Raw genomic sequence first — 18,538 nt, 5'->3', positions numbered from 1 at the left:
TTCAAATCCCCCATCTCTGTGGTGTGAAGAAGGATCAGGAAGTTGGGTCTCTTGCTTTGTAGCAGCACAGCTACACCACTGGGCTATGGGATAACCTGGTGTGGGAATGTCTCCTGTTGAAGCCATTGCGTTATGGCCATTCCAGCAGGGATCAATAATTGGAGTGTGGGGACTGGACCTACTAATTCCCACCTCCAAAGCAGGATACCAGGATGACCAGAGGAGACACACAGGGGCCAGTGGCTTTCTCCTAACAGGGATCTTCTCCTTCGCTGCTCAGAGCCATCAGCTTTTGCAGCAAGGGATTTGAACACCTAATTCCCACCGGAACATCCTTGGGTTCTTCTGCAGCTCCCGGTGTCTCCTCTGCCATGCTGAGCATCCCACCTATCTTTAGTCCTCCTTCTCAGTGCTGGATATTGTGCCTCATGTATCACACCCGGATGACTCTGACCAGGGGGTTTGTGGGTGGCCAGGACATTTCGGGGTCTCCTGACCAGCTGGTAGAAGCTCCCTTGTTAGAGATTTTTTTGGCTGAGTTATGTCAGGCCCGGCTGCGAGGAGATGGAGCCTCAATTCCCATGGGGATATCACCACAAACATCACCCAGCCGCCACCTTAAAAGCCTACATCTCACATTTAGGCATCGTGAGATCCTAAAAAACCCCTGCTCAGCTGGCACCTAACCCCCTTAGGCAGATATGTGTAACAACCAGCAACATTCCCAAAGCACTGAAATATCTGCTGGTGGGCGTGTGTGGACGCGTCTTGGTCCTGATGCTACTACGGTGCTGTAGCTCACATCTCGGCCAGGGTGGGACCCTCCAGCTCAGTGTTGCTGTGGCTAGTTCGTCTCTGTGGCCAGTCCCTGGCCGTGCTCTGGGAGGGCAGAATTTTGTGGCTGGCTGCGCGGGGAGGGTGTCCCTGCTGCCCCTATTGGCAGGGTGAGCCCTGATCTGTCTGAGTGTGTCTGTCATTATAGCTCAAAGCCCCATGGGTTAAGCGCTCCTCTGGGAAGTCGGACCCCCCCAGTTGAAATTCCCCCTTCGGCTTCATTTGGGGCAATGACTTGTATTTAGTTGAGTGCCCTGGTTAACGGTTATAATGGCGTGGGGTAATCTCTCTGTGGGGTAATTAGGACTTCTGGGTTCCATTCCTGGGGCACCGTGACTTACCTCCCTTTCTCCGTGCCGCAGTTTCCCCACCTAAGGACAGCGGGACTGTGACACAGGGCCAGAAAGGGATACACAGCTAGCAGGCTAATTGACCTAGATTCAACCTTTATAGACGTATTAAAAGATATGTAAATGGTAATTAGAGCCATTCCATGTTACATGGACTAAAGCTTTGGAATGCAAACTTGTATTGTTAAAGAAGTGGAAGAAGATAGTGACGGTAGCAGTCTGTTTGCCTATATCTTATTAGAGGTTGACAATGTAACCAAATGGTTCCTATCGCTGTATTCTGTTAACATTTAGATGAACTGTGAATGTAGTAATATCATTGTTCTTGTTTTTCTTTGACGTATGTACTTAGCAACCAGTAAATGGCTGAAGATTGGTAATTACCTTATGTTAATCCAGTGATGCTTAGGAATTAGAGGTTACTTTAAAGCCACTATTGTTCACCCAAGGACTGCACAATAGCGATAGCCTGCCAGAGAAGTATAAAAAGGACTCTTGGGCCCTGATCCTTGCATCTAGGATCTGCTTAAGCTTCATCAGGAGAAGTTTGAGCCAAAAGACAGAAGTCTCCAGTCCCATCTGGATCACCTTGATATTGGACATTGGACTGTAACCTATGGACTAATTCTGAAATAACTCTTGGCATCTCTAAACCTCACCATCTCTATGATGAAACTGACCTAAGGACTCTACTCATGTCTGTTTGTATAACAATCTTTTAGCCAATACTCTCTCTCTTTTCTTTTTTAATAAAGTTTAGTTTAGTTAATAAGAATTGGCTGTAAAAGTGTATTTGGGTAAGATCTGAAATATTCATTAACTTGGTGGGTACTGTGTCCGATCCTTTGGGATTGGTAGAACTTCTTGTACGATGAACAAGATTTTCAGTAATCTTCATATTTGACTTGGCTGTCTGGGTGGGAACCCAAGGCTGGGTTGCCAGGGGAGCTGTGTTTTGGATTCTGGGTAACCAGTGATCTATTGTAGAAGCTGATTTGTTTCTGACTTGGGGAATCTAAGTATTAGAATAACCAGCAATTTGGGGGATTGTCTGCCCCATTCTTTGCAGTTTGCCCTAATTGAGCAATCTCAGCCTGGCCCCCCGGTACCCCGGTCACAGGGCCCACCTGACCGAACATGGGGATCGTGAGAGGAACAGCTCTGCAGCCTAGCAACATAGTTCCAGTCCCAGCTAACAAGGGCCCTAGGTGCTGAGCTACACCTGCTTCCCCCTCCCCACCTCTGCCAGCTCCCAGAGCTCCCATGGGGGCCCCAGAGGGGATATAGCAGGGGGTTGTTTGAGGGGAGAGGGACCGTGAGGCAGGCGGGGACAGAGATGGGACCTGGCCGTGGGAGGCAGCGCAGGGTGAGTGTCAGTCTGTCCTCCCATCTCCTTCTGCCCCCACCAGCCCTCCCTCTCCAGTTCTGGCTGCCCATCAGGCCCGACAGAACCCCCCTCCTACACTAAACCTCCCTCATCGGCTCTGCCAGTGCCCCTCAGTCCTGACCCACAGCCTCTGCTATCACAGTCCTGGGCTCCTCCCCAGCTCTGACAGTGCCCCCCACTCCTGATGCACAGCCCCCTGCTAGCCCAGCCCTGGGCTCCCCAGCTCCCCTCCCCTGCAGCTGCACTGGTGCCCCTCAATCCCAACCAAAATCCCCCCTTGCTATCCCAGTTGCTAACAGACTTGTATGCTGCTTCAGGAGGACAGATTTCAGGTTTCACAGCATATGCAACGGCAGATACCAGGGTGTTTCAAGTGTTGCTGTTCCCATTGCACGGCCACCGTGTGTTTGTATTGATTCAGTGAATGCAGGAAATGGATAACTAGGGATTGAATGAGCTAATGGAGGGATGACTATGTGAGGGCATTTATTAATACATGGCTAAAGCAGAAGCTAGCAAGGCTAGTGTGATGCCTGGCTGTATGTGTGCTGAACTTCTCCTCATTGAGTGGGAGAAAGAAAGAAAGAAAGAAAGAAAGAAAGAAAGAAAGAAAGAAAGAAAGAAAGAAAGAACAAGTTATTAAACACATGGACAGGGGGAGATATAAATTACAGGGACAGAAGGATTTAAATAATAATCAAACGAATGAATCCGTGATTAAAAGAATGAATGAAAGCTGGAATCCATGAATGCATGGAAGAAAAAATGAAGGAATGTTTAGCTACCGACATGTCGGAAGTCAGACATGGTGGCCGTCAGGAATAAATGAGAGAGAGAAAAAATAAATGGACAGGTAAATAAATGAAGGAATGTAGAGAGAAATAAGGGAAGCAACAAGTACACAGATACATAAATTAATTTATAAATACATGAATAATAGAATGTATAAATAATTTGGGGGGGGGGGTCTGATCTTGGTCGGGGTCTGTACAGTGCCCAGCACAATAGAGGCCCTGATCTCAGTCAGTGTCTGTGCAGCACCAGGCATATCTGGAGGTCTGACCTCAGTAACCGCTAGACGTTACCATAATTCATACATTCATTGATTCTTAGATTCATAAATTTACAAGCCAGAAACAACTGCTAGACCACCCAGTCTGAGCTCCTGTATAATCCAGACCAGTGGATTTCACCCAGTTACCCCTATATTGAGCCCCATCACTTGTGTTTGACTAAAGCATCTTCCAGAAAGGCTGCATTTGAAGACACCAAAAGATGGACAATCCACTACTTCCCCTTGGGAGTATTTTCCAATGATTAAACAACCTCACTGTTAGAAATTGGTGCCTTATTTCTAAATCGAGCTTACCTGGTATTAAGTTCCAGCCATTAGTTCTTGTTCTGCCTTTCTCTGCTAGATTAATGAGCCCTTTAGTGGCTGGTATTTTTTCTCCCTGGGAACATTTTTATATAGTGTAAGCAAGTCACCTCTCAATCTTCTGTTTGAGATGCTAAAAAGATCAAGCCCTTTAAATCTCTCACTGCCAGGCATTTTCTCCAGCCCTCGGATCATTTTTCCAGCTCTTTCTGCCCCTGGCACCTCCAATTTGCCAGCATCCTTTTTAAAACACGCACCCCAGAACTGAATGTAGGATTCCAATATCACTCTCACCAGTGCCGGTACAGAGGGAAGGACCCCTGCCTGCTCCTGCTCACCGCCGCCCTCATTATACTTCACGGTGAGTTGCTTCTCTGCTCTGAGCAGTCAATCCTTTTCTGTCCCTAACTGCCAGGCAGGGCCGGCTCCAGGCATCAGGCAACCAAGCACATGCTTGGGGCGGCAGCTGGTAAGGGGCGGCCAATCTTGGGGTGGTGGGGGGGCAGCGCAGCAGGGGGGCGGCACGGGGGGCGGCGCTCGGGGGGGGTTCCGGCGGGGGGGGGTTCGGGGGGCGGCGCTTTTTTTTGCTGCTTGGGGCAGCAAAAAAGTTAGAGCCGGCCCTGCTGCCAGGACCCAGTCCCCCATGCTGTAGGCATGTGTAACTTTGCATTTTGGCTGTATTCAAATACATTTTGTGCAAATGAAGCCTGTTTCAGCAGCCTCAGCATTATTTACCGCTCTGTACATCTGCTGTAATGATTAAGTTTATTTTTAAGCACCTTTTTGGATGTTTAGCAATATACATTTTCACACAGAAAATTAGGGCGGAATCAAACAATGGAGACTGTAATTATTGCATGACAGCAGATGTTGAGATTCAAAATGTTAAAGCTTTATAACTGTTAAAAGACAAATTGTCAACATCACATGTCAAAATATACAAAGTAAATAAGCTTACGTCAAACTCAAATAAGTTCTTCTACAGCATTTTTTTTACTTTGCCTTTGTAAATTTTGATTGTTATTGATGGAAATATTTTTCATCGGGTTGTGTGTGTTCGGTGAAAGCAGCATCGACTGACATTGGCCGATAAAAATCTCACCCTTCCAAGCCTGATACAGGGGATCCGACTACCACAGGATCCCTTCTGGCTTTGGGCTCTGGGAATCGATGGGTGGGACATAACTGCTGCCCCTCGTTTAGGATACATTGGAGAGACAAAACAAAGGCAAATGTGAGTCCATCCAGGAATGGGAATTATGTGGCTTTGCTGGGTATATTTTGGGTAAGGGGGGTTGTAAGGAGCAGGACAGAGAGATTGAAGGTGAAAGAAGCTGAGAGACTGAAAGAAGTTTCAGGCTGAGCTGCCGGCTGAAAGAGGACTGGAGCGGTGATCAAAGACACTCTCTCCCATTGTTTGGTTCCTCCAGTTTTCAGGGAAATAGGACTTTGCATCTTTTCTGTATATATGCAGGATTGCATCAAAGAAATTCCTGATTCGGTCCCCTAATTCCCCTCCTAACTGAAACTGCCTCCTAGACCCTGAATATTTGTCAAACTGCTTGGGTCCTCAATCGTAGCAGTGACAATGTACTATGTTGGTTTGTTACAGGGATGGAGCATGAGAATGGCACAGGGGTGACGGAGTTTGTGCTGCTGGGGCTATCCCAGACCCGGGAGATCCAGCTCTTCCTCTTTGTCTTGTTCCTCGTCTTCTACTCCGTGATCCTCCCAGCCAACATCCTCATCATCCTCACCATCCAGGGTGACCCTCACCTAGGTTCCCCCATGTATTTCTTCCTGGCCAACCTGGCCTTTCTGGACATCTGCTACTGCTCCGTCACCCCCCCAAAGATGCTGGCTGACTTCTTCTCCCACCACAAAACGATCTCCTATGGGGGCTGCATGGCCCAGATCTTCTTCATCCACTTCCTGGGGGCAGCTGAGGTCTTCCTGCTCATGGGCATGGCCTTTGATAGGTACGTGGCCATCTGCCATCCCCTGCGCTATGCCAGCATGATGAGCAGGGAGGTCTGCTGTGCCCTGGTTGGGGCTGCTTGGGCTGGAGGCTTCACACATTCTATCCTGCAGGTGGTGTTGATCATCCGGCTTCCATTCTGTGGCCCCAATGAGCTGGACAATTTCTTCTGTGACATCACCCAGGTGATCAAGCTGGCCTGTACTGATGTCTATGTGCTGGAGTTCCTCATGTTCTTCAGCAGCGGCTTTTCCACCGTGATGTGCTTCCTCATCTTGCTCATCTCCTATGCGGTGCTGTTGGTCCGGCTTCGGGCAGGTGACCCTTCAAAGGGGACAAGCAAAGTGGCTTCCACCTGTGTCACCCATGTCATCATTGTCTTCATCATGTTTAGCCCGGCCATCTACATCTACTGCCATCCCTTCCACACCTTCTTCCTGGACAAGGTGGTGTCCGTGTTCCACACCGTGGTCTTCCCACTCATGAACCCTATCATCTACACGCTCAGGAACAAAGAGATCATCAGTGCCATGAAGAGGCTGCCGGGCAGACACAGGCTCTGCAGGGGGAAATAGAACAAAGGCAGAGTAAAGAAGTGCAGGGTTTGGAATTTTTTCAGGGCATTTCTCTGTCTTGTGTTATACAGGAAGTCAGACTACATTATCACAACGGTCCCCTCTGACCTCTTAACTGATTAATCTAAATAGATTTATCAATGTGTGGGGCCAGAATCTGCATTGATTTACACCAGAGTAACACTGGAGTAATGCAGTAGAATCTATGAAGTAATGAAGGAGCAAGTTTCATGTGTCTATGGAGTAATTGTGGAGCAATTCTGTAGTACCTGCTGAGTAACTCTGTAATATCTATGGAGCAATTTTGAGCTAACTCTTTAATGTCTATGTACTAATGCTGTAATACCTATGAACTAATTTTCCATGTCAGTGGAGTAACTTTCAAGTAAGTGTGTAGTATATGTGAACTAACATTGTACTAACTTTGTTATACATATGGAGTAACTCTACTGTGTCTGGCGAAACTTAGTAGGAAATCTGTAGTATCTATGGAGTAACTATATAGTAACTCTGTATAAGCCATGGAGTAATTCTGCAATAAATGTGGAATACGTCTACAGTATTTTCGGGGTAACTGTAATATCTACAGAGTAATTCTGTAGTATCTATATAGAAATACAGTAGTACCTATTGATTTATTCTTTCATATCCATGGAGTAACATTGTAATGATTCTGTCACATCAATGGAGGAACTCTGTGTTATGTGTGAGGCAACACCGTTGTAACTGTAATGTCTATGAAATAAATATATACTAACCCTGTAGGATACATGGAATAATTCTTTTGTATCTGTGAAGCAATTCTTTAGTAAATAAGTAGTATCTCGAGGAAAAACTGTGTAATTACTGTAAAGTATCTATTTAGTAAATTTATGAAGTCTGTTTAAGAACTTTGTAGCAAATCAGTATTATCTCCATAGTAACTTTGTTGTAACTCTGTAGTATCTATAGAATAATAACAAGGTAGTTATTTTGTCAGATCCATGTAATAACTCTGTAGTATCTATAGAGTAACTGTGTACTGTTTATTTATTCTATATGAGGTAACTCTAGATTATCTCTGGAGTATCTTGTGAATAATTACAGACTTTACATCAGTTGTGAAGGTTGGTGCATGAGAATTTCATCAAGAGAGTGGTGAGGGCTGAGAGAGGTTACCAAAGAACTGTCAATGTGTACCTATTTTTATGAAAATAAAAAATCCCTTCAAATGTAACTTTTCCTCTGTCCCATGTGCCAACTTCTAGCAAGGTTTCAAAGCCCCAGAAAGCAAAGCTGCTTCTTTTTCTATTTTTCCTTCTCCAATCTCCCTGCTTAAAAACGTAGGACACTCCATCCCACAACTGGCATTAAGAGAACATGAAGGCTGCACAATTAACAACTCACAATTCAGGAAAATGTTGCACTAACAGCCCTATCTCTGCCCCTATGAGTTAGATTTTCAAAGCCACCTAGGAATGTGGCTTCCTAGTTACCAGTATTTTTAATGAGATCAGGTCATCCATCTCCTTTAGATGCCTTTCATTATGCCACTCACAGATATGATATATCAGTGGTTTTTGGCCTGCAGTACACAGACCCCTCGCGGTCTGCAAATTATGTCTAAGATTTCCAGTGGGGTCTGTACCTCCATTTTAAATATTTTAGAGGTCCACAAATGAAAAAAGGTTGAAAACCACTATGATAGATACAGGATCAGATACTCAGCTGTATCAAACTTCCCAAGTTCCACTGAAATTATTCTTTCTATTTGAGTAACGAATAAATAAGCAACCAAAGATCAGAGCCCCCATTGTGTGAGGCGCTGCACAGACTCCATTTGAGATCATGTCCTATTGTACCAGGGGATGCACAGGCCCCAACCAAGATCAGGGCCTCCATTCTGCCGGGTGCTGCCTGTACCCAAACCAATATTGGGTTGTTCTTTGTGGTGGGCACTATGCGTGCATGGAGAGCGAATGGCATCAGCTTGCCTGGTGGCTACTACATCTGGGTGAATCATTGAGTTTTCAGATCTCTGGCAGTTTGGAAAAAGCAGACGGGGGAAGAAATTGCATCAACCTGAACCGAGTTGAGAAAATCCAGAAAAAATTAAGGGAAATAGAAAATTGTAGGTAGGGTAGATGGAAATATTTCATTCAACTCAAAATGAAAAGTGAAAGCCCCAGGTTCAAGTCCCCCGTCTTAATGGTGTGAAGAAGGATCAGGAAGTTGGGTCTCTTGCTTTATAGCAGCACAGCTACACCACTGGGCTATGGGATAAGCTGGTGTGGGAATGTCTCCTGTTGAAGCCATTGCGTTATGGATTAATAATTGGATTGGAAGGGACTGGGCCTTCTAATTCCCACCTTCAAGGCACGTACCTTGACAAATCAGGCTCTGGAGTGAGGCTGTTGCTGTTGCTTTCTTCCTTTAGCCCAAGGGCTTCATATCAAGTCAGTTCATTTCCACAGGAGCCACTGAAGGGCTTCCGTGCCAGAATATCCCAATAGCTTTTAATAGCAGAGACCCAAGTTCAAATCCTATCTTCCCATCAGCAAGGGGGGGACTTGAACTGTGGCTCCCACAACCCAAGTGTGTTAAGCTTTGGGCTAACAGATAAAAAGGAGACAACAGCCCTTCTCCCTCTGGGCATTTGGGTGAATTCATGGTAAATCCATGGATAGCTTTGGGTCACTGGAAACTGCATTTTTTGGCTCCAGTGTCTCCAGGACTTCAATTCAGGGATCCTGGGTTCTGTTCTCAGCTCAACTGGTGGTGGGGTCCAGTGGTTAGAACAGAATAATGGGGTGCGGTGAGTTAGAAAGGGCAGTTTGGGAGCCAGGACACCTGGGTTCTATCCTGTCTCTGGGAGGGGAGTGGGGTCTAGTGGGTTAAAGTGGTTGGGGCTGAGATCCAGAAATCCTGGGTTCCATCCCCAGCTCTAGGAGGGCATGGGGATCGAGTGGGTCAGAGCAGTGGGGTCTGGGAGCAGTGGCGGATTAGTCACTGGTTTGACTTGGCCCATCCTCAGTGGCCCCGGCCAACTGGGGGCCCCAGAAAAAATCCACTGGGTGGTGGAAGCCCAGAGCCCTGGTCACAGGATGGGGGAAGCCCCCACACCCGACCCCACTCCCCAGCAGCAGCACTGGGCAGGGCAGTTGAAGCAGGGAAACCCTAGTGTTCCAACCCCATTGTCAGCACAAGCCGAGGAGCAGGGGAAGTCCCAGCCTAGCATGCCCCAACCCTGTCCCCAGCAGAAGCCGGGAGGGGCAGGGGAAGCCCTCACTGCCCCGTCCCTGGCAGAAGCTACAGGGTGGCAGGGGAAGCCCCTGCACCCAACCCCACTCTCTGGCCTAAGAGCCTGGCAGGTGGGGCAGGAGACACCCCAGGGCCCTGACCCTGGTCCCCTACAGAAGCGCTGGGGGTGGTGGAGGAAGCCCCAACACCAGGACCCCTGCTGCGGCCCTGGGACTGGAGGAGCTCTCGCTATCGACCGCAGCCTCAGGGCTGGGGAAGTTCTCACTCCCTGCTGCAGCCCTGGGACCATGGCGGGAGGACAGAGCTTCTCTGGTCTTGAGGTTGCAGTGTGGGGGGGACAGAGAGGAGCAAACGGGTTGTGGGGCCACGGTGGGAGGACCCTGGGTGGAACAGGGTGGGGCCCCAGGGAAGGGGCAGAAAGATGTGGGGCCGTGGGTGGGGACACAGGAGGAAGGGGCGAAATGGGCACGGGACTATCACTGCAGGTGCATTTGCTCTGGCCCAGGACCCCAAAAACCTTAATCTGCCTCTGGCTGGGAGCCAGGACAGGTTGCATCCCCAGCCCTGAAAAGGGAGTGGGGTCTAGTAGTTAGAGCAGAGGAAGTGGGAGGCCAGGCATCAAGTTGTATTAAGCACTGGCAGTGTGACTTGGTTCATCTCCCTTTTCTCCCCTGTCCCCATGTTTCATTCCCAGTCCCCCCACAGAAGGGGATCCTGCAGCACCCCCTGCTGGGGGGACACTGTCTTGCTGGAGCCCCGCTGGCCTGTCCATTCCCCATCCCGCTCTTCCCACCCTTCCTGGCAGCTGAGATCCCTGCTCCCCCCGGAGTTGGTGAGTTTGCTCAGTGCTGAATTAAGCGAGCTGCAGCTGCACACACCGCCCCCCCACCCCCCGCCCCCCCGCAGTGGGGATTGGTGACGCCCATCCCAGCCAGCGGGGATATAGCCGGGGGCCGTGTGGCTGCAGGGGATGAAGATGGCACTCGGCTGAGCACCTCTCACTCTACCGAAGGCAACTCAGGGTGAGTCTCCACCACTCGCCCTCTGTCTCTTTTATTCCTCCTTTGCTCTCTCTCCATCTGGCATGGTGCCCTCCATTGCCACCTGCGGGTGCAACTTCCCTACTCCTGGCCTCCTGCCAGCCAGGCATGGGCTGGGGGTAGTGCCAGCCCGCAGGATCCTGACAGGCCTGTAGTTCCAGTGCAAAGATGTGCTGCCCGGGCATGGCTGGGCATGAATTCACCAGTGCCCCCTGCACGGCCCCTACCACAGCCTGGGATCCAGCTGCTTCTCCTTCCTCCTCCCCAAAACTCCCACACATCCGCATCCCAATGGCAGTGCCTCCTGCACCAGCCCCCTGCCCGCCGGCCATTACAGCACAGCTGCTCTGTGTCCCCCTGGCTCTGCTCCCACCTCACTCCCAACCCGCAGCCCCTGCTACTCCAGCCCTGGCCTCCCCCCACCCACAGCCCTGCTGATGCCTCAGTCCCAACCAGCAGCCCTCTGCCCACCTAGATTCGCACCTGGGCTGCTCTGCGGCTTTGCCGAGTCCTGTCAGGACCATGCATGGGCAGAGGGGCTGCATGGGGAGCCCTGTGCCCCATCAGTCGCATGGAGATGTTGTCCATCTCTGAGCCCTGATGTTATTCCGGTTCCTCTCTACCGGAGCATCAGGTGCAGCCAGGACACGGGGCCAGCTGAGGGGACATGATGGCAGAGAAGGAGCTGAGTGTGGGGGGGCACCGAAGTGGGGACCTGGCTAACTGCCACCTGACTCCCTCTGCTCGACACACCCCTCCACCCACTGGTACCCACGGTTGTGACCCCGGGTTCCCCTCCTCAACTCCGCTCATACTTTCCCCTCCTGACAAGCTGCCTCCGTTCAATGGCTGAGACGCTGCGGTCCAGATTTCCAAAGGTACTTAGGGGCATTCAGATGCATTGGGACTTTTCAGAAGCAGCTCAGGCACCGAACTCCCATTGGGCGCACCTGGATTAGGTGTCTAAATCCCTTTGGTGTTCTGGCCCCAAAATGAGACAGCAAGTCTGTGGCAGAATAGGGAGTTGAACCCACAACCTAGGCTAGTGGCCTCACTACAGGGCTACCCTTAGACTTGGGGGGCTGGTTACTGAGCAACATCTTTGCTTCCTGTGCATGTGTGTGTCCAGCACGATGGGACAAGCAAACTGGACAGTGGTGACTACATTCGTCCTCCTGGGCTTGTCCCCTGCCCATGAAGTCCAGCTCATCCTCTTCTTCCTCTTCCTGCTCTTCTACACCGTCATCCTCCCGGGCAACGTCCTCATCATCCTCACTGTCTGGGGTGACCCCCGCCTGGGCTCCCCCATGTACTTCCTGTTGGCCAACCTGGCCTTCCTGGACATATGCTACTGTTCTGTCACCCCCCCAAAGATGCTGGCTGACTTCTTCTCTCGCCGCAAGACCATCTCCTACATGGGCTGCATGGCCCAGATCTTCTTCCTCCACCTCCTGGGGGCGGCCGAAGCCTTCCTCCTTCTCACCATGGCTTATGACCGCTACGTGGCTGTCTGCCAGCCCCTGCGCTACACTAGCATGGTAAGCAGGGGGGTCTGCTGGGCCCTGGTGGGGGCATCTTGGGCAGGGGGCTTTATTCACGCCATCATCCTGGTAGGGTTGATTGCCCAGCTCCCATTCTGTGGCCCCAACGTTCTGGACAACTTCTTCTGCGATGTGCCCCAGGTGATCAAGCTGGCCTGCACCGACACTGCCCTGGTGGAGATCCTGACCTTCTCCAACAATGGGCTGGTCATACTGCTGTGCTTCCTTCTCCTCCTGGTCTCCTATTCCCTCCTCCTGCTCAAGCTCCGGGCATGCTCTCCCCGGGGCCAGAGCAAAGTGGCCTCCACCTGCATCACCCACATCATCGTCGTCTTTGTCATGTTTGTGCCGGCCATCTACATCTACTGCCTTCCCTTCCGCGCTGTCCCCATGGAGAAGGTGGTAGCCGTGCTGCACACCGTGGTCTTCCCCCTCACCAACCCCATGATCTACACCCTCAGGAACAAGGAGGTGAAGTCGGCCATGAGGAGGATGGTTGGCAGATATGGGTCTTGGGGAAGGGAACTGAGCAAGTAATCATAGAAAATTGCAGACTTTGGGAATGTTTTTCGTACATGCATGGCCAGGGTCTTATTTCAGTTACAGCTGAGCATATTTGTACTATCTAAGGAGTAAATCTGTAGTAGTGATAAAGTTATCGTGGAGTAAATCACTAGTATCTATGGACTAACTGTCTAATAATTTTGTTCAAACTATTGAGTCATTCTGAAGAACCTCTGGAGCAATTCTATACTAATTTTGTAGGATATATACAGTGTAGCCCAGATCCTCAAAGCTATTTAGGTCCCTAACTCCCATTGATTTCAACAGCAGTAAGGAGCCTGGAGTTATTTGAAGATCTGTGCCTAAGAGTGCAGTGTTTCTGTAGTATCTACCGAGTAACTCATTACTAATTTTGTAAGTGTAGGGTCTGTAATGTTGTTTTCTATGTGTAAACTCAGGTTCTGGTCTCATTTACTTTGGTGTAACTCTTCAGTATTTGCTGAGTAACTCTAGATGGAGATAGATGGAGTAACTCCATAGTATCTGTGGAGTAGCGCTGTAGCAGTTACAGCATATCTGAAGAGCAACTCTCTTGTCCTTTCCTAATTGCAATGAAATAATTGTGTAGTATTTACAGAGTAACTCTATAGTATCCATGGAGATGACCTGTATGATTTATGGCATACCTCTGGTGTCATTCCAGAGCTAAACCAGCTCTGAGATGATTATTTATTGGCACGTTTCAGTTAATAGTAACAAGGTTTATGTTACTTTGACCACTCATGACAACACACAGCAGGAAATGTGGCATAGAGGGCATGTGTCAAGGACTAAGTATGTTTTTTCTGGAGTTTCTACCACCTGTAGACTCCCCAGAACGTCCGTGCCCTTGAATACCATGTTTCGCTCTTAGTGCATGTGTTGGGATCTTTCTATTTGCTCCACCCGTTCAGCTAGAGTCAGCAGAAGTAGGAAAACATTTGTCTAAATGTGGCTCTTCTTGCTTAGGACCAAACAGAGTTTTGCTGGCAGTTTCATGGGGTACAAACAAATTCCGGCTTAGCTCGAATAAATTCAGTATGGCCAACTCAGCTTCTGTAGCCAGCATGGATTCTGTATTGCAGGAATATGAGCAGTTTGATTTCATGACAAAATGCTTCCATGGGATTTATCAGCCAAAGATCTCAAAGCACTTCATGGATACTGATGTACTGAGCATTTAAAACCCTCCAGGAGGTAAGGAAGTGTCATTAGCTCCTTTATAAATGGGGAAACTGAGGCAAAGAGAGGGGATAGAGCTGTCAAAACATCACACAGAGGGTCTGTGACAAAGCTAGGATTAGAATCCTGGAGTCCAAGCTTCCAGCCCCATCATGCTTGAACTACTAGACCCCACTCCCCTCCCAGAACCAGCGACAGAACCCAGGAGTCCTGGCTCATGGCCTCCACGCTAACAGCTATAGCGCTCTCCCTATTGGCTATTTTAATTTCAATTATGAGGTACATAAATACGTTGTATTATTGTACAGTTTATAATTGTATTATTATTACTAAGAGCTGGGAGCTGATTTTCTTTCAGATGGGCTCCAAAATATCCCCTAGATCAGTGATTCTCAAACTTTTGTACTGGTGACCTCTCTCACACAGCAAGCCTCTGAGTGCGACCATCCCTAATAAATTAAACACACTTTATAATATATTTAACACCATTGTAAATGCTGGAGGCAAAGCAGGATTTTGGGTGGAGGATGACAGCTCGCGACCCCCCCACATAATAACCTCACAACCCCCTGAGCGGTCCTGAGCCCCAGTTTGAGAACCCCTGCCCTAGATCTTCTAAACGCTCCTAGTCCTGAAGTTTGGCCCCTGAGTCTGGCATAAATCAAGCATTTCAAACCAAGAAAGGGGCTGGTTTTGTTCGACCAGAAGGAAAAAGGGAAAGGGTGGTTGGCAGCGCCTCAGGCCGCCACTAGAGGGCAATAAACTACTGAGAAAAAACCTCGGCTGCTTCCACCCAGAGCGGCTAGTGACCGGTGCGTTTTGCAATCGGTCCTGAAACCGGCCTGGCCTCGGGGCTGGGAAACACGGATCGGGACATTCCCCAGCAAGAGAGGGCGTCTTTCTGTCTGTCTTTCCAATTTCCAGCCCAAAGGAAGGAAGAGACGCAGCTCCATAATGATTTCTTTCAAACTCGCATCCATCTTTTTCCTTTGTGGAATTCTCTCTGAGTGACCCGGTTGGTGAGGTGATAAGTTTTCTTGGACCAACATCTGTTGATGAGAGAGACACATAGGTTGGGCCAATAAAAGATATCACCTCACCCACCTTGTCTCCCTAATATCCTGGGGCCAACACTGGAACAACAACACTACAATCTGTCTATCTATCTGCCCATACATCCCATACATATCCCTCTATCTCACTATCTGTCCCATATCTACTTATTTAACTATCGATATTGCACATATCCCTCCTTCTTTCTCTCTCTCTCTCTCTCATGTACTTTATAGATCCATCTGTCTATCCAGTCATCCTTCCTAGGTGGAATTAGTTCAGTCGCTCTCTCTCTGTCCCTCTGTCTCTCTCTCTGTATCCATCCATCTATTGCTCTATGTGGTGTTATCTGTCTCTCTCGCCTATCTGTACTTATTCATCTATCCAGTTCACACATATCTCTCCCTCTCTCATATGTACTTTATCTACCTGTCTATCATCTTACTCTTATATTGTAGTATCTGAAGGAATACTTACCTTGGAAAGTTCCTGGTGCTAATATAATTAATTGAAATCCCATATCACTTTTTATTAATTTTGATCCTATTCCTGTTGGTTTCGTTTAGAGCTTTCTTTTGATGCATAGAGTTGTATAATAATTTTAAAATGCTTGTACTCAGCTCCAAATCATAAAAAAAATTGTTACATATATTTTAAGTGACCTCAGCAATAAAAATATACAGCTCTTTTAAATAAATATGCATTAATAATAACCATATGTATAAAGTAACCTAATTAATATCAATATATTTGATAATATGTATTAATAATCATGACTATAAAAATCTAAATAATAATGTTAATCTTTTGCAATCATGTTTCGATTACAATAATATTTATAAATCATTCAAATACTGTTCCAATTCCTTATAAATATTTATTAATAGCAAATGCATTGTTTACAGCTCAACCTACTGTTATTTCAAACTGTTTATGTACATTTATTTAAAGCAATCAATGTGTTTATAAAGCAGTCTGACAACACTTCAATCAGTTTCCAAGTGTTTATTAGAAGCAATCATATTATCAGTCAAAGAGCATTTCATTCAGTTCACACACACCCATTAAGAGCAATCAGGGTGTTTAAGACAATCTATTCTCATTTTTTCCTACTTCTACACATTAATTAAGAGCAAACATAATGTTGAAAAGAAATCTAATGATGCAGATCTTTATAAGCATTTATTATTGATAAGAAGAGGAATAATTAAATGCAAATCTTTAGTATTCTTCTTCTTCTTCTTCTCCCTAGCCCCAACTATATGTGGCTGGCTCTTTTCAGCTTGGAAAAGAGACGACTAAGGGGGATATGATAGAGGTCTAGACAATCATGACGGGTGTGGAGAAAATAAATAAGGAAGTATTATTTACTCCTCTGTACAGAATGTGTGAGAAAAACGAGTTCTCACTCTGAGGTTGGTTGCAACATCCCAGAGGCAGCTTTATTTTCTTTAACACTTCCAAGGGGAAAGTACTCACGGGCAGGTGTTCCCCTCCCGAGGCAGGGCTCCATTAGATAAATAATTAAGGCAAGTATTTATACCTTTTGTGACATACAGTAATGATCAACAACTGCATTTTGTTTATACATATTCCTTCCTGATATTTTACTTTTTTCAGCAGTTCTTGCTATAGTCTGCGTTCCATTCTTATCTAACACAAGGTCAAAACAACCTCTCTTACAGTTCTTTTCCACTAACCCAGTCCCTGCATTAAAGTCTCACATTATTAAATAGAAGAGTTAGCCTGACTCTTGCTCTTCCTGGAAGACTAAGATGTGTGCGCTTTTCCCAACTTCCACAAGAAGAACTAAGAGTCACCAAATTAAATTAATAGGCAGCAGGTTTAAAACAAACAAAAGGAAGTATTTCTTCAACAACGCACAGTTAACCTGTGGAACTCCTTGCCAGAGGATGTTGGAAAGACCAAGACTATAACAGGGTTCAAAAAAGAACTAAATTCATGGAGGATAGGTCCATCAATGGCTATTAGCCAGGATGGGCAGGGAGGTGTCCCTAGCCTCTGATGGCCAGAAGCTGGGAATGGGCGACAGGGGATGGATCACTTGATGATTACCTGTTCTGTTCATTCCCTCTGGGGCACCTGGCACTGGCCACTGTCGGAAGACAGGATACTAGGCTAGATGAATCTTTGGTCTGACCCAGTATGGCCATTCTTATGTTCTTATGTTCTAATAACCTGTGTGTTCTGTTATAAACACATATTGGTAATGCTAGTATATTTACAACCCAATCTAATGCGCCTTCATCTGTTTATACACATACATTAACAGTATTCTCACTTTTATAGCTCATTAGAAATAAACCTGGATCTCTTCATAAATATAAATCAAGAATTAGGTTGGCATAGCAATCTCATTGAATTTAGATCTCTATGTCAATAAACATGAATTACATGAATTAATAGGTGCAGAGATATCTTAATAACAGCATTTTATTAAATAAATAAATGAATTAAAACAAATTTAAACTAGTACAATTTAGATCTCGTTATTACTGCTTAGATTTCTACATAAATGCATATTTCTCCTTATTATTTGATCTTTACAAACTATAACATCAGATGACAAAGAATATAGACATTAGTACTTGTGCAATTAATAATAATAAATAATAATTTCTTTTGTGATAGCAAAAAGGACTCAATTGTTATTATTTCAAAGCTATCTCTGTCTAATTTTCATTCAAGCCAGTTGGGATTATATTAGAAAAGAGATTTTATTTTTACAGCATCCAAATTGTACTATTTATTTGCTAAATCAAATGCTTTCCAGATGAAAGATTGTTACCAAGTTCAATAAAAAGCAGCCACCAACTCTGATCATTTATATAGAACAAAAGCTCAGAGAAAAATGAACTTTTAACATTTATATTTCCCATCCACCATGTGGGATAACTGGTCCCTGCAGAGTCACAGATCTCTGTTAATGTTGTTTTATTAATGATCTTTTATTAATAATGGCTAGTTATGAATGTTAATCATTAACTACTAGCTCCTGATGAATGAATTATAACAAATGGCAACAAATCAATTGATAACTGATATGTGTTCATTATTTGATAATGGATGGATGGTCATTAACTGATCATTAATCATTAATCCAGAACAATTGGTATTCATGCTGAATAATATGATTGCAACATATTGATGTGATCATTCCCCTCTATTCAGCATTGGTGAGGCCTCATCTGGAGTACTGTGTCCAGTTTTGGGCCCCACACTACAAGAAGGATGTGGAAAAATTGGAAAGAGTCCAGCAGAGGGCAACAAAAATGATTAGGGGGCTGGAGCACATGACTTATGAGGAGAGGCTGAGGCATAGGTGCTGACTCCGTGGGTGCTCTGGGGCTGGAGCACCCAGGGGGAAAAAATGGTGGGTGCTGAACACCCACCGGCAGCCCCCCTATCAGCACTTC

The 18,538-nt window shown here is 46.6% G+C and overlaps 2 protein-coding genes across 2 annotated transcripts; both read left to right on the top strand.

Moving 5' to 3' along the window:
• Nucleotides 1-5,563: 5,563 nt before the first annotated feature.
• Nucleotides 5,564-6,502, top strand: LOC101939901 (olfactory receptor 4M1-like). The gene has a single exon (XM_005312776.1). It carries the CDS (start codon nucleotides 5,564-5,566, stop codon nucleotides 6,500-6,502), a length of 939 nt encoding a protein of 312 aa, XP_005312833.1.
• Nucleotides 6,503-11,915: 5,413 nt separating this feature from the next.
• LOC101940177 (olfactory receptor 4N5-like) lies at nucleotides 11,916-12,860 on the top strand. Its single transcript, XM_005312777.1, has one exon. The coding sequence runs from the start codon at nucleotides 11,916-11,918 to the stop codon at nucleotides 12,858-12,860; it is 945 nt and encodes a 314-aa protein (XP_005312834.1).
• The last annotated feature ends 5,678 nt before the right edge of the window (nucleotides 12,861-18,538 follow it).

The sequence above is a fragment of the Chrysemys picta genome, chromosome 13, assembly GCF_011386835.1.
Source record: "Chrysemys picta bellii isolate R12L10 chromosome 13, ASM1138683v2, whole genome shotgun sequence".
NCBI classification, from domain to species: Eukaryota; Metazoa; Chordata; order Testudines; family Emydidae; genus Chrysemys; species Chrysemys picta.
Note: the sequence above shows the minus strand (reverse complement) of the source record. Positions and strands in the feature narration are given on the sequence as shown.